Source organism: Cucurbita moschata, unplaced genomic scaffold (assembly GCF_002738365.1).
Source record: "Cucurbita moschata cultivar Rifu unplaced genomic scaffold, Cmos_1.0 Cmo_Scf00017, whole genome shotgun sequence".
NCBI classification, from domain to species: Eukaryota; Viridiplantae; Streptophyta; class Magnoliopsida; order Cucurbitales; family Cucurbitaceae; genus Cucurbita; species Cucurbita moschata.
The window spans coordinates 1,254,376-1,268,626 of NW_019268533.1; the positions used below are offsets into that span (position 1 = coordinate 1,254,376).

At 35.7% G+C, this 14,251-nt stretch overlaps 4 protein-coding genes and 1 long non-coding RNA gene across 6 annotated transcripts; 1 reads left to right on the top strand and 4 right to left on the bottom strand.

The window, feature by feature from the left end:
• Positions 1–661: 661 nt before the first annotated feature.
• On the bottom strand, positions 662–3,732 carry LOC111455216 (protein IQ-DOMAIN 1). Its single transcript, XM_023096797.1, has 6 exons — positions 3,246–3,732; positions 2,774–3,037; positions 2,419–2,628; positions 2,172–2,285; positions 1,741–2,091; positions 662–1,154 (listed from the first exon to the last, which is right to left on the bottom strand). Exons 1-6 carry the CDS (start codon positions 3,315–3,317, stop codon positions 1,005–1,007), a joined length of 1,161 nt encoding a protein of 386 aa, XP_022952565.1. The 5' UTR covers positions 3,318–3,732; the 3' UTR covers positions 662–1,004.
• A 1,329-nt stretch (positions 3,733–5,061) lies between these two features.
• LOC111455226 lies at positions 5,062–10,227 on the bottom strand. The gene is made up of 3 exons (XR_002712556.1): positions 10,154–10,227; positions 7,927–7,933; positions 5,062–5,074 (listed from the first exon to the last, which is right to left on the bottom strand). It is a non-coding gene; the product is annotated as an uncharacterized LOC111455226 (long non-coding RNA).
• LOC111455224 lies at positions 6,367–7,022 on the bottom strand. The gene has a single exon (XM_023096805.1). It carries the CDS (start codon positions 6,899–6,901, stop codon positions 6,488–6,490), a length of 414 nt encoding a protein of 137 aa, XP_022952573.1. The 5' UTR covers positions 6,902–7,022; the 3' UTR covers positions 6,367–6,487.
• LOC111455222 lies at positions 8,669–9,257 on the bottom strand. Its single transcript, XM_023096801.1, has one exon. The coding sequence runs from the start codon at positions 9,194–9,196 to the stop codon at positions 8,780–8,782; it is 417 nt and encodes a 138-aa protein (XP_022952569.1). The 5' UTR covers positions 9,197–9,257; the 3' UTR covers positions 8,669–8,779.
• A 3,165-nt stretch (positions 10,228–13,392) lies between the features above and the next one.
• On the top strand, positions 13,393–14,073 carry LOC111455223 (cold and drought-regulated protein CORA-like). 2 transcript variants are annotated; one of them, XM_023096803.1, is made up of 3 exons: positions 13,393–13,561; positions 13,643–13,714; positions 13,748–14,073. In XM_023096803.1, exons 1-3 carry the CDS (start codon positions 13,396–13,398, stop codon positions 13,888–13,890), a joined length of 381 nt encoding a protein of 126 aa, XP_022952571.1. In that variant the 5' UTR covers positions 13,393–13,395; the 3' UTR covers positions 13,891–14,073. The 2 variants fall into 2 exon arrangements, with proteins under 2 accessions (XP_022952571.1, XP_022952570.1); XM_023096802.1 differs by having other exon boundaries at positions 13,643–14,073.
• Positions 14,074–14,251: the final 178 nt, after the last annotated feature.

Below are 14,251 nucleotides of genomic sequence, written 5' to 3' on the forward strand. Positions count from 1 at the left end.
TATGGGCTTAAATTTGTCACCGAATTGGGCTCAGTTATGGGCTTTGGGCTTTTAAGAAATAGAAATGCTGGTACATAAACCATAAAACTTGTCTCAATTTCGTATTGAATTTTAAATTTTGTATATATTTTTGATGATTCACAATGATTTTGCAGTTCTAGTTAAACCCCACATGGTGTGTAGCATCATAACTCATAAGTGTTGAAGTGTTTTTTTCCCCTTTTGGCAAATCTATTTTGATATTCATAATCATTTTAGATTTTGTAACCGTCTGTTTTACATAATTGATTAAGAAAAGAAGTATGAATAAAGCAAATGACGAGAACCATGAACAAAAATATGGCTAAGTGCTCTGAATGCTGGGCAATGGTTGGTGCGAAGCTATGGGGGGGACAATGTACAAGAGGAGGAATAGGACTAAACGTCTTTGCCATGTTTGGGGAAATATGCACAAGAAAGTTAGGATTGCAGCTGGGGGTATCATATTCAGTTGGACTTCAGGCTGATATGATTCTCAAATACATGCCTGATGAAGCTAGGCTTTTGAAAGCTTTACCGTGAGCTACCAGAGAACGCGTCTTAATGAGGGTACTGCTCGGGGTAGGCTGGTGATGATGAAGGTGGTGGTGAGGCTTATATACAGAGTTAAAGATGAAGACATTGATAAGATCTAGATGTTATTGGCCTGAAAGCATCATTAAAGAGAAGCCTACTCTTAACCACCAGCTGCCAAGATGTCCTCGTACCACACTTCTATAGATATCCATACAGTCATTGCTAAATGTACAAAATAGTTACGATATCTGCACAATTTGCTTCAATAGTGTTTATCAGTATGAACTAACAAAGGACTATAATAAGCCTTTTAATCCAGAGCAAATCATTGGCCTTGAAGCTGGGAAAGCTAGAACTGTTTATGACAGCTCTTATCCTTAATATACAAGGGGTTGGCTTAACATAAATAGCATCAAAGATGATAAACTAAAAGGTTTCAATTTCCAGAATTACACACCGACTCTGGATTCAACAGGAGAGGAACTTGGAGAACTGTTGATATATGCATCGTTACATTTGATTTCTCCTCTGCCCCCAGCTTGCCTTTGTCTGCTCCTTTTATCTCTTTCAGTCTCTGCTACCCAATCCCCATTGCTCACCTTAATGAATATTTATGCATTTCAAATGTCAGATGAGAAGAAACAAGAAAGATACAATGAAAGATACAATGAAAAACAGAGAATTATGGGCCTCGGAGTTGAAGATCATTGGTTTGGTCTTTGGTCTCTACGATTTACTATTCGACTCCGCGGTTGTATATGTTGAGGATTATTGGGAGGGAGTCCCACACTGACTAACTAAGGGGATGATCATGGGCTTATAAGTAAGGAGTACATCTCCATTGGTACGAGACCTTCTGGGGAAACCAAAAGCAAAGTCACGAGAGTTTATGCTCAAAGTGGACAATATCATACCATTCTGGAGAGTCGTGAGTTTTAGCCGTTTCGATCCTTAGAAGTTCGGCAAACATCCAATATGATTCTAGGCCTATTTCAAATGAACTTCTAAACAGTGATGAAATGTTCTTTAAGTGTACAAAAAGTGTTTAAAGTTTTGTTTTGTGAGTGAACAGTCCAAGTGCTTAAAAAAAACTATTTTTTAAGTGCAACAAAAGTGCATTTAAGCGTTTGAAAAGTCTGGATTTCTACTAGTCTCAATAAAATGCTTTGGATCCAGATGATGTACCTTCGTAAAATCTTCATTATTAAGCTGAAGGCTTGGTACAGTCTTGCTCCTTGAAACGTAACTTGAACCCTTTGATCTGCTCTTCAATGCATCAGCGGAGAAGTTAAAAGATCGTACAGATACCTCATTAGATCCGCAGCTTTCCTTTTCTTCTGCACCAATATCAAAGAGTCTTTGGCTTATCACCAATCTCGGATTGTTGTCAATCCCTTCCGATGGCTTCATTGTGTGAGTTTCGACCGAGGAGCCTTCAGGAAGGCGGGTGGCCATCCACCTTTCCAGCCAGCTCCAGCTCATGTTCGCTTCTATGGCATCGGATTTCGAGTGTTTTCTCTTCGAGCAGATTCGTAGCTTAAAACACAGGAGTAACCAGAATTATTACACCAACCAATCCAACTACTTTATTTTCTAAGAACTTATCATAATTGTACCTGTTGCGAGAAAGCGTAAGCCAGTGCTCGTTCACGTCGGGTTGATGCTTCTAGCCTGTTCTGAATCCTCATTTTTGTTACATTGCTACTCACTGTGCTATCATCCCATTCTTCCTACAAAATCCAGAGGGCGAAACGAGTTACAAAAGATCATTAATATTTTCAATAACTATGAAACTTTCAACGTTTCCCTAATTAGATCCAGATAACATTCAACGAGTTACGCAGAGAAAATGTCGTCTTCAACCTTCAGCTTATGTAATTGGGTTTTGGTTTTCTGTTGCATTCGGTTGGAAAGAACAATTCTTTCATCTTGAACAGAGAAAGCTTCAGAATTCCCAGTCTGAACTTCAATAGACGTGCTTAGAGACTCTCTGCTTGGACTTTCTATTCCCTCAGTGATCTCCTTCTTGCTATCACTATTCGTCCATTCGATCTCGGCATCCCGACGCCGAGCCTGCAATTCAAATTCATCAATTTACAAAGTTCATATCTATCCTCTTCGCTACAAAGCTCAAGAAGTTTGCACTTCCAGTTTAGTTTGCTAAATAAAAAATTTTGGGATCCAAATGTTTAACACGAAGAAAAAGTGTTAAAATGACCAGAAAGCTTCTAAATGCTGACTGGATGAGGAGTGCTGCTTGTTCTTGGCGCTTCAATTGGGAGCCTAAATCGAAAACCTCCATTGCAGGTTCTTGTTTCTGTGTTGAGATCTCAAGCTCCAAAACAGGCTGTGTGACAGTTGCTTCAGAGCTTCTAATGGATGCTGCATCTTCCTCCACAAGAACTGAATTGTACTCGTCTCCACATAGGTAAGATCTAACAGAGTGCCATTTTTTCCTTTCCACAGAATTGTTGTTCCGCGTCTGAGAAAATCGGATCAGAATTCAAAACGACAGCAATTCACCCAAAGAAAACAAACAATTGGGATACAAATGAAACGAAATATGAAATCAAGTTAAGAACAACGGAAAAGGGGAAGAACATTCAGCTTGGCATTTCAACAAACACCTGACGGAAATGAAAAAAAAAAGAATTCAAAGAAAATTGACAGAAACCAAAAACCCATCTTACATTTTTCTCATGGGTCTTGAAAGAACGGTTCCTCAAGAACACATTCCTAACCAATTCTCCTTTAATTCCCATTTCACTCAGCAAAACAGAGAAAACCCAGAATCAAAATCGACCGAAAAACAGCTTGTTTTAGTCTTTGCGGTGCTGAAAGTCATGCAGAGAGAGAGAACCCGAAAGTAATTGACACAACTAAGAGACGCTGCAAATGGGGCAGAGTGTTATAAAGGTGAAAAAGGGGAGTTGGAAGCAAATTGTTAAAAAAAAACCGCAGAGAAAATAATCAATCCACAAGAGCATGCCCTTTAGAGCTGGACATGGGATCCTTAAATCTCAAACGAAATAATGGAAGCTAAAGAAAAAAGTAAAGGATTAGATGGCAAGAGTTTAATTGCTTTGCAGATAACTTTTTGCACATGGCTGCCACAACACAACACACTGCGTTCATCAACCAAAAAAGGTTTGCTTGCCGATGGGGATATGTCTATTTCTTTTTCATAACTTTTTTTTCCTCCTCCCATTAAATTAACTATCTCCCTCTCTTAATTTGGTTCCTTTTCACTTCAGTCCCTTGTAGTTTGAAATTTTTCAATTCAGTCCTTTGACTTGTAACATCTATAAAGTCTCAAGATCTCTAAAATAGGTCTATTTCCACATTTTTATTAAAAACGTTTCGTTTTTCTCTTAAAGAAGTGTCCTACAGAGATTTTCACACATTTATTAAAAATGTTTTGTTCACTTCCCCCAACGAATCCATGTGGCGTTCCCTTCTCCAATCCATGTGAGACCTCCCAATCCGCCCAAGATCCTTGTTGGCACATCACCCACCCAGTGGCTAGATTTGATACCGTTTGTAATAGCTCAAGTCCACCGTCAACCGATATTGTCCCATTTGGACTTTTTCTTTCTAGCTTCCCCCCAAAATTTTTAAAATAACTCTTGTAGGGGAGGTTTCCACACCTTTATAAATAATGTTTAGTTTTACTCGTCAAATAATGTTTAGTTCCCCTAAAATCCAAATCCTCCCTTAAAACTAAGGGCACAAGTGTAGGTATTGACGCCCCCATTGTGAAGAACTTGTCATGATACAGCAGCTTTATGGCACTGGCTAGCAAAGGAAGGTGAACAGGCTACCAGAACATGCTCCGGTAGAAGGTTTGTCTCAAATCTGACTAAGATTTTGATTGTTTTGACTCACAAGGCAGGCCAATAGGTAGTTTTATTTGGATACCCAAAATGTAAATGACTGAAATTTCGGTAGCAGCCCTTTTAGTTGTTAGCACGTAGCAGATATTTGCGTGTTTTGTTGGTTTTGAAGAAGAAACATTTCATCAAGAGGGGTGGGTGTTCAAGGACCCGAATGAAGCCCTAACTGTAGTTATTGAAATCAAGAGATGAAGGGTAAGTTTGGTTGCTCTAAGCATTGAATTGAGGTTTTATCATTGGTAAAGATGTCTATTTAACCTGCAATAACCTGTTCCAAACGCGAGAGGGAGTCTCCATTGAACGGATGAAGAATGAAATAGGAGGCGAAAATGGGAATGGAGAAGGACTCTTCGTCCCCCGTCCCCGTCCCACCCTTTGGACATCTCTAGTTACATGATCTTAGTGCAACTTTCCTACACTTTTTTGGAGGATTCTGCTAATGTTCAAAAGCCTCTCCCATGTTTAGATTTCTTATAATACTTCCAACTGGAAGATAGAATTGGATATGTTTTTTCTCTATTGTTTCTTCCTCTTTCCTTTGCAACCGAAGTTATAAAGGCCTGGCCTAGCGTAAACCTACCACTAGCAGAGATTATCTTCTATGGACTTTTCCTTTCGGGCTTCCCCTTAAAGTTTTAAAACGCATCTGCTAGACAAAGATTTCCATCCCTCTAAAAAATGTTTCATTTTCCTTCGGGGCCCAGCATCCTCGTTAGCACTTGTTTCCTTCTCCAAACGATGCGAGACTCTCCAGTCCACCTCCTTTGAGGCTTAGCCTCACCGCTGGCATATCGCCCAACGTCTGGCTCTGATAACATTTGTAACAGCCCAAGCCCACCACTAACAGATATTGTCCTCTTTGCCCCTCAAGCTTTTAAAACACTTCTGCTAGGGAGAGATTTCCACGCTCTTATAAAGAATGCTTCATTCCCCTCTTCAACCGACGTGGGATCTCACAATGACTTCCAGTTGATATCAAATTACGAGTTAAGCATGCTATCCAAGGAGCTTGTTATCAGTAGGTCCAGTACAAGAGTTATCACCACCACTTTCCCAAGTAAGATCTTGCAACTTTCTTTGAATGGAACAAATGCAGACTGCTTAGAAGGGCGGGCGCCCCTCGAGAAGATGGTAATTGATTGCGCAATGGGTGTCATGCTAACTAAATCAGTGGCATTTCAAATGGAAGGAACAACGTTCCAGCTCCCTCTGGCAAGCCCAATCTGGTTTTGTCTACATCTTCTCCACAGATGCAAGAAAGGGCAAGCATGATGATCAATTTCTTAAAAGGTCAGCTGTTCTATCTCAAGTCTGGAAGGAGGATCTTAATTCTGGAAATTTGTTAAAATCTATGTTAGATTTGTTTGATGAAAGGATCTTCTGCTTCATTCGTGCTCCTGAAATGTAACGGTTCAAGCTTACCATTAGCCGATACTGTCTTTTTTGGGCTTTTCCTTTCGGACTTCCCTTAAACGCGTCTGCTAGGGAGAGGTTTCCACACCTTTGTGAAAATGTTTTGTTCTCCTCCCCAACTGACGTGGGATCTCACAATCCACCCTCTTCAGGGCCCAGCGTTTTCGCTGGCATTCGTTCCCTTCTCTAATCAATGTGGGACTCCCAATCCACCCCTTCAAGGCTCAGCGTCCTTGTGCTTGGGTCCACCCTTTTGGGATTCAGCCTCTTTGTTGGCACATCACTCGATATCTGGCTCTAATACCATTTGCAATAGTTCAAGCCTACTATTAGTAGATATTGTCAATTTTCACCTGTTACGTGTAGCGGTCAACCTCACAATTTTAAAACTTATCCAGATACTACTAACGGTGGGCTTGGGCCGTTACATGAAATTTCCATGTTCTTGTAAAAACTCTTATCTATTTTCAAGTAGAAAATATGGTTCACATGGCGCTATAGAATCAAGCTGAAAAAGGAAAAACATGTTTTATTTCAGTTAAGAAGAACCTCACTCATCTGAATTGATTCATGAATTTACAACCACACCAAGTACACAGCGATTCATGTAATAGCAATCAGAACGCTCAAGTGGCCATTACACCAGTTTCACGCTCAACAGCCTTCATCAACAAGCTGCCCTCTTCCAGCACCATCTGAACAGGCAAGAACCCCATCCCATTAGCCATCCCAAGCATCATCCTTTTGGTCTCAGTCTTGAACTCATCCAGATCAACTGTTCCATTCAAGTCACGATCAAACTGCAAGAACAGAGCACTATAAACAGAAGAAACCTCATCTGGGTCAAGCTTCACGTCAATTTCAAAGTCGTTCTGTGTCACCCTCAGGCTCTGCAACTCCTCTAGCATCTCGCTATAAGAAAGGAGGCCATCATGGTTGGTGTCAAGGTGAGCAAAGCGTTCTCTAATGAAGGCACCAAAGGCTGCCTCGTCCTCAACAAAGTTGACGATGGTTTCACTGTCCAATATTTCCACACTCATTTCAGCTGCCTCTGATATGGGTCTCTGATGAGCAGAAGGATGGGCCAAGCTTCCATATAAATAGGCCTCAGAGCCATCAGTGCTCTCTCTGTGCCCATTTTTCTCACCGGCAGAACCAGTGGGAAGTGCCAGTGATGAAGATTCTGACGGCAAATCTTGATTTAACGGACGTGAAAAAGTATGTTCCAATCGAATTTAATACAAAATTGAAGTACTGAAGTAAGGTCGTAAAGTCAACACGATGAGAAGTCGATGCAATTAGCTTTAGAATGTTTGAAAGGAAATATGCTTAAAATCAATCTAATATTTGATTATATATAAGATAAATTTTACCGAATTAAAATTAATTTTGAATTTATAACTTAACAAAAGCAATTTTAACAAATTTAATATAGATATTTCTCGCACCCGACATTTTTTTTTTAAAAAAAAAAACATGTTTTAGTTCGTCTCGATCCTAATTTGATTCTTAAAACTTTAAAAGTAAAAAAGTTAAAAAGTTAGTCTTCAGTAGTTATTAGAAGGATAAGCTTTTTAGAGTATTTTGCTGACAAAAATCTTAGAGTTAAAGGAATATTACAACTAAGATAAGATGTATAGAGAGAAAAACCTAAATTTTGCGGTCGTAACAAATTATAAAATGAAAAAAAATATTGTAAAAAATTCTCGAGAAAATTAGCATACACTAGAAAAAAGTTTTACTATATATATCAAAACCGATACACAAAATTAACATTTCATTTATTTATAACTAGTAAATATATTTATTTTTTAAATATTGAAACTATGTAGAAATATTTAGCTTTTAAGTTTTAAAAATTAGTATATATTGTTTCAATAGGAATTATATTTAAAAATGAGGGTTAAATTTAAATTAATCATATTTCTCTATTTACTATAAAAAAAATTAAAAAATAGTATTTTAGAAAATAAAAGGAAAGGAAATTATTTACCATGGCCATTTTTTGAAATACTAATTAAAAATGGAAAAGTTAAATAAAGATATTATTCCATTTTTGTGCCACCAAAACCCTTTTTAAAAGTGAAGCATATTCCTTCAATGTAATTTTCAAAATTTTTAGGTTATATTAATAATTTAGTCCTTATGATTTTGGTCGAATAAAACCTAATAAATAAGTCTTCCTCCTAATTACAAGGATCCAATTGTAAATAAGCCTTCCCGATTATAAGGATGAAATTGTAATTTTTAAATACTTTTAAAAGTTAACTTGGTTACGTTATTCCAAATATTTCTAGCGAACTTGAGACTCCCTACATTTTTATATAAAATATTTATTACATTGTGGCATTTGAAGTTTGAAGTCTTATGACACCCTAGAAATGTTACTATATGTGTATTAACTATTTTTGTGTGCGGTGCCAAAAAAAAATCGAAATAAGAAGCTGGAAGAGAGAAGATGATATTTAGTCTTTTCATTACATCATATTTGACTCTCGATTATATAAGTGTTACATTATTGAAAATATTTATTTAGTCTTCAACTACAGAATGTATCATATTTGACCATTGATCTTTGACTTTTAATTATATAAATGATTATAAATAACTAACTTTTTCAGCTTAAGTGTGATAGTTTTAACAAATATTATCACAAAGTTGTTAAATGAACGACTCTCCACGATCATATGATATTGTCCACTGCATAAGCTTTCACGGGTTTGCTTGAAGAGGCCTCACACCAATGGAGATAGTATTCCTCACTTATGCATGTGGACATCTCTGGTTTCGTAAAATTAAAGAACTCATAAGCGAAGTTCAACAAATTAGTCATTGAAATGTAAAAACTGAGGAACAAGATGAACGGACTCAAAATTTTGTTAGGATCTCATGAGATGAGTATCCTTCCATCGAAACAATCAAGCAACAGCGAGTTTGGTTGATTCTCTGTCCACAGCTTTCTTCAAGAAACTATTCTCTTCCAACACCATTCGAACAGGAGAAAGGCCAATACCATTAGCCATGGCCAGCATCATCTTCCTGGTTTCAGCCATGAACTCACCCAGATCAACTTTCCCATTGCAGTCCCGATCAAACTGCGAGAACAACGATGCATAAACAGAGGAAAGCTCTTCCGGGTCGGGTTTCACATCCACTCCAAAATGGGTCTCCAACACTCTAAGACTCTGCAACTCCTTCAGCATCTCTCCGTACGAAAGAACCCCATCTCTGTCCATGTCAAGCTCCCTGAAATGCTCTGTAATTGTCGCTCTGAATGCCTCTTCGTCTTCCACGAAGCTCACGATCGTAGCACTGTCCAAGATTTCTACGCTCATTTTGAACCTCTTCCAAGAACACAAAGGAAATATTCAAGAACTTGTGAAGGAATTAAGTGAAAATCGTTTATTATATATAGAGGTCTCGGAAACAGAGACCTTTATGTCAATTGTGCTTTAGACAGAGACTTTTTGCACGTTGTTCAAGGGTGTTTTCAGTCTTTTCAGGTTTTGAGCCGTTGGTTTCTTGGTCAAATCACTAAATTATACTTAATTTTCACCTCAGTCTCACACTTTTAATATAAGCCCCCGTCACTTTACTTTGAGCTCACCAAAAAGTCTCGTACCAATAGAGATAGTATTCCTCACTTATAAACCCATGATCTTTCACTAAATTAACCAATGTGGGACTCACTCCCAATAATCCTCAACAGTTTCTACACTTTATAACGAACCAAATGTTTCATTCTTCTCTCCAATCGATGTGGGATCTCACAATCCACTTTCTTGGGGCCTAGCGTCTTCGCTGACTCACCTCCTAGTGACATTTATAATAGCTCAAACTCATTACTAGCAAATATTATTCTTTTTGGCCTATTATGTATCGTCCAGGATATTAAAACGCCTCTGCTAAGAAGTTAAATTATGATATTTAATATATTTTAATTATTTATTAAAAAATAACATTTCTTACCATTTTTCCCCGCCGTTGGTTTGTTTGGCAATGAGTTTAAACTAAGAATGGAATTGCATGGCGAGGGGTTGGTCGGCTGATAAAAACAAGAAAAATGGTTGAAACTATGGTGCAAATTTGGAAGGTTCTTAATATTTCTACTTCCAACTCTGATTCTTCCATTCATTGGGGTTTTCTTCACCAAAAAGTTTCCATGCATTGGTTTTTTTTTGTAATAAAATAAAATTCTAAATTATTTTCTTTTAATTTAGATATATATTTTTTTTTTGAGTAAATGTAAGCTTTCATGGCTTTGTTATAGGCTTTCCCAGACGACCTCCTACCTCCTACCAATGTTGATGTATTCCTTTACTTGTAAACTCATGACCATTCTCTAAATTAGTCAACGTGGGACTCACTCTTAACAAAAATTACATAAATAAAATATTTAAAACTTTATATATAATTGAATCGTATTCAATAACTATTAAATCTTATTAAATAAAATAAACGAGCATGGCCCCAAACCAAATTACATTTTGTTAAAGAAATAAAGGTGTCTTAATTGCTAAAGTTTCCTCACATTTACTTAAATATTTATTAGTCTATGACTTATGTAAATATTCAAAATGTAATTTATTTTTATTAAATAATACATTTCAAGGATTATCTATTATTCTTTTATTCAATTTTCATTGAGGGTGTGTGTTGTAAAATACAAATATATGTATAATTCAATCATTATTAAAAATAAAATAAAAGTATAATTCAATCATTATTGAAAACTATTCATTTCAACAAATTAATTATAATAATTGCTAAAAATATTGATGACTAGTTCAATTATTTAAGCTCCTTTACCCTTTTGATACTAATTGCCCTTTCAATTTTTAAACTTTATATATTTGTTTTTTTTATTTATTTTAAGGATTATTTAAATTTTTAGTAAAATTTCAAAAATAGAAAATAAAAAACAAAAATAGTTATAAGCTTTATATTTACTAATTATTTTTAAAATTAAAACAATTTTTTTTTGTAAAAAATAATATTAAAAACTTTTTTTCAAACATATTTTTTAAAAATCTAAAACAAAAAATAAAAAATCAACTGGTTATAAAAAAAAAGAATGGTCTTAAATGGTAACATTAAAATCTTAATTTTAATATAATTTTTTTAATCAATTTAAACATAGCTCAACTAATTATTCATTATAAATAAAATCAAAATCTCGCATAAAAGTTTCAAAGAACAAAAACTATTAAACGTGACATAAAATCAATGCCGACCTACATTGCTAATCTTCATCCATTTGATATAAAATCTTTTTATCTATGCTCATTTTTCTTCTACCTCTCCATAGAGTATTAACTGCGTTCATATTATGCGTGCTATTAAGTGCATTCAAACCCGCCTTTGTCCCAGCACACCAACCAAATTTGATATCTTAACTTCCCTTTTGAAGTATTTCAAGCGTTGTTTGGGCCATTATTTCATACATTCATCTCGAAGCTTTAAATTAGAAAGATGCAATGAAAATTTCAGTATCTACGTAGGCACGAAAAAAACACTTTGAAGAAGACTCCATCAACCCACAAATAGTTGCATAAAATATTTGATCACTAAGCTCAGCCATTAAACCACTATAAGAAAACACGTCTACTGCTGTTTACAACAGTTTTTAAAAAAAACATTGTAAGAGTTTAAACACGGATTAAAAAATTTTCATACCAAAATATAGGATTAAATTAAATTATAAATATAGTTTTATTTAAATATCTTGTGAACCTATTCAAAATTCTTTTCAAACATTTTACGTATGTATTAGACAAATAAGATTATTTCTTTTAGTTTTGTGTTGATGTTGTTTGAAAATTAATCAGACACAAAATTGAAAGTTCGAAAGCATAATTTTAAAGATATCTTTCAAATTACAGAAAAGTGAGCTCTGAGAACATCCAAATTAGTATGTACCTAAAGAAGGTTTGGGCTGAGATGAAGAGAGATGAGTATTAGACCCCACGCCATAAATGCGAAGGATCCACCTCTGAATTGCACAATGAATATGCCAATTTGAAAGTTTGACAATGGTGCCCCAAGCATTTAATATCCAACTTTAACTCATCGCCCCATATCATCACTCATTTGCAGACACAAATCAGAGATGAAAAAGACCTACAAATATCAACACTTCAATCTACCCATGAGCCAATTACCCTCTCTCCCAATACCTATCCTAAACTCTTACATTTTTCTCATACTCATCTATTCTTGAATGATGATAATGATACGATGATAGTTCGATGAAACACGAATAATATTAGGATAGTTCAATTTTTTATCGTTATACTGGTTTACGTATATGTTCTCAATCTCGAGATCAAAAATTTTAATTTGTATTTTGGTTTTGGGTTTCTATACTTTTAAATATCTAATTTTAGTTTATATACTTTCAATTAATTTTAAAATTTTGAAATTAGTTTGTGTGTGAAAATTATTATTATTATTATTTATTTAATTCAGATGAAAATTAACTTTAAATAACTAAATTTAAGATTTATTGAAAATTGGTAGATGGAAATAGACCATAGAAACGATAAAGATTAAAATTGAATAAATCTAACCATTTGTAAGGTAATCGCCTCCCGACAATTGATTGATTGTTGGGTCTAGAGAGAGAATGTTCGTGTTGGTGTTAGATTTCGAGAGATTTCGAGAGTGTTCATGAAATTTATGTCAGTCATCGTTACATAAATTGATTGTCATATGAATTTGTCAATATCTTGTACCGAACCTTTTTTTTTTAGGAAACACAGATTGAACCTTCCATTTTTAAGAAATTTAGTTATACTCATGTTGAATACTAGACGATTTTGATTTCGTAATAACACTAATATAAATACAATAAATATAATGAAAGAAAAATATTATTATAAATTTAGATAATATTTGGTACATTGTTTTTCCACTTGAAACATCCCTGTCCAACTTGGTTGAAGGAAAGCTATTCAACAACATTGTCCTCATGTGCTTTTTTTTTTTTTTTTTCTCTTTAGAAACTATTTTAATTTAGTAATTAAATATATATTTTTTTAATTATAAATTCATTAAATCATCTCTCAAAAATAATTTTTGGGGTTGGGTTCTATCCAAATTTAATCCTTCTACTCTCTTGGCCGGAAGCATAGATAATCATAGATTCTTGTCTAAAGCGTCATTATATACTACAAAGCTTTCTGAATCATTTGACACCGTGAGTACGAGCAGCATCACTAATTGCTCCTCGATCTCTACAAAGCTTCTCTAGCACAAAAGATTTTCCCTTCTCGATTGATCTATTGTTGATTTTTAACCTCATATTTTATATTCGGAACACAAAATCTTAAGCTTTTTCTTTTGGAGAGGACGTTAGTTAAGAGTTTGACTTATTATTTTGCTCGCTCTAAAGATAAGATTTTTGAAGAGGGCTGACTAAATTTGCCTTCTTAATACGAATCAGCTTATCAACACCCAACTAATTTATGGGTCCGTCTTTAATAGCCATGGTTTGAATTCGAGTCTTTTTGCACCTATAAATACATCTACAAAGATGCAAATCTTACTCATCCCGTCTTCAAAATTTAGTCTCTTCCTAAACACAAAAATGAGTTCCAAGGCCTTTATTTTTCTCGGTCTTCTCTTCGCCCTCGTTCTCCTTATCTCTTCGGAGGTGGCCGCGAGAGACCTCGCAGAGACCTCCACAAAGAAGGAGAACGGTTAGTTCGTGAAATATTTATTTATTCCATTTAAATCTTTATGTTCTAACGTCGGTTTGTTTTAATGATGATATATTGTAGAAGCCACGGCGGAGACCAATGGCGTAGAGGATGCCAAGTATGGAGGATATGATGGAGGTTATGGCGGGCGTGGTGGGTACGGTCGTGGTGGGTATGGTGGTCGAGGTGGGTATGGTGGTCGAGGTGGGTATGGTGGACGTGGTGGGTACGGTGGCGGAGGTGGGTATGGAAGGGGTTGCCGGTATGGACGATGCGGGTACAGGTGCTGCAGCTACGCCGGTGAAGTGGTGGAGGGCGCAAAGCCGTAGGACGACGTGGGGATGGGGTGAAATAATGAAATAGTTTAAAAGTTAACGTGTGAAGTGTGAAGTTTGTGAAATAAATGCATGGGGAATGGAGTGGCTGCTAGTTTTTCCTTTTTCCCTGTGTTTGGGTTTTAGTTTGTTGCTACAAGATTTCAACTTTGTATAATCCTAGTACTATTTCCATCACTCCGGCTCTGATTCATTGATCTCCATCTCGACTCGAAAACTCACAAACCATGCATTATCTAAAGGTTAGGAGGCTTGTAAGCACAGCTGTTCATAAAATCTGATGACTCGAAAAATTTAATCAGGTTGAATTGGGTTGAGTTGTAAATTTTTTAACTCAAACAACCCTTATTAAATA

Excerpts from the sequence above, each read along its gene's own strand:
- LOC111455223 (XM_023096802.1), top strand. The coding sequence starts at position 13,396 with ATGCAAATCTTACTCATCCCGTCTTCAAAATTTAGTCTCTTCCTAAAC. Across the intron at positions 13,562-13,642 it reads CTCCACAAAGAAGGAGAACG|AAGCCACGGCGGAGACCAAT; the intron begins GTTAGTTCGTGA and ends GATATATTGTAG.
- LOC111455222 (XM_023096801.1), bottom strand. The coding sequence starts at position 9,196 with ATGAGCGTAGAAATCTTGGACAGTGCTACGATCGTGAGCTTCGTGGAA.
- LOC111455224 (XM_023096805.1), bottom strand. The coding sequence starts at position 6,901 with ATGAGTGTGGAAATATTGGACAGTGAAACCATCGTCAACTTTGTTGAG.
- LOC111455216 (XM_023096797.1), bottom strand. The coding sequence starts at position 3,317 with ATGGGAATTAAAGGAGAATTGGTTAGGAATGTGTTCTTGAGGAACCGT. Across the intron at positions 2,629-2,773 it reads CAGCATTTAGAAGCTTTCTG|GCTCGGCGTCGGGATGCCGA; the intron begins GTCATTTTAACA and ends TTTGAATTGCAG. Across the intron at positions 2,286-2,418 it reads CCCAATTACATAAGCTGAAG|GAAGAATGGGATGATAGCAC; the intron begins GTTGAAGACGAC and ends TGGATTTTGTAG.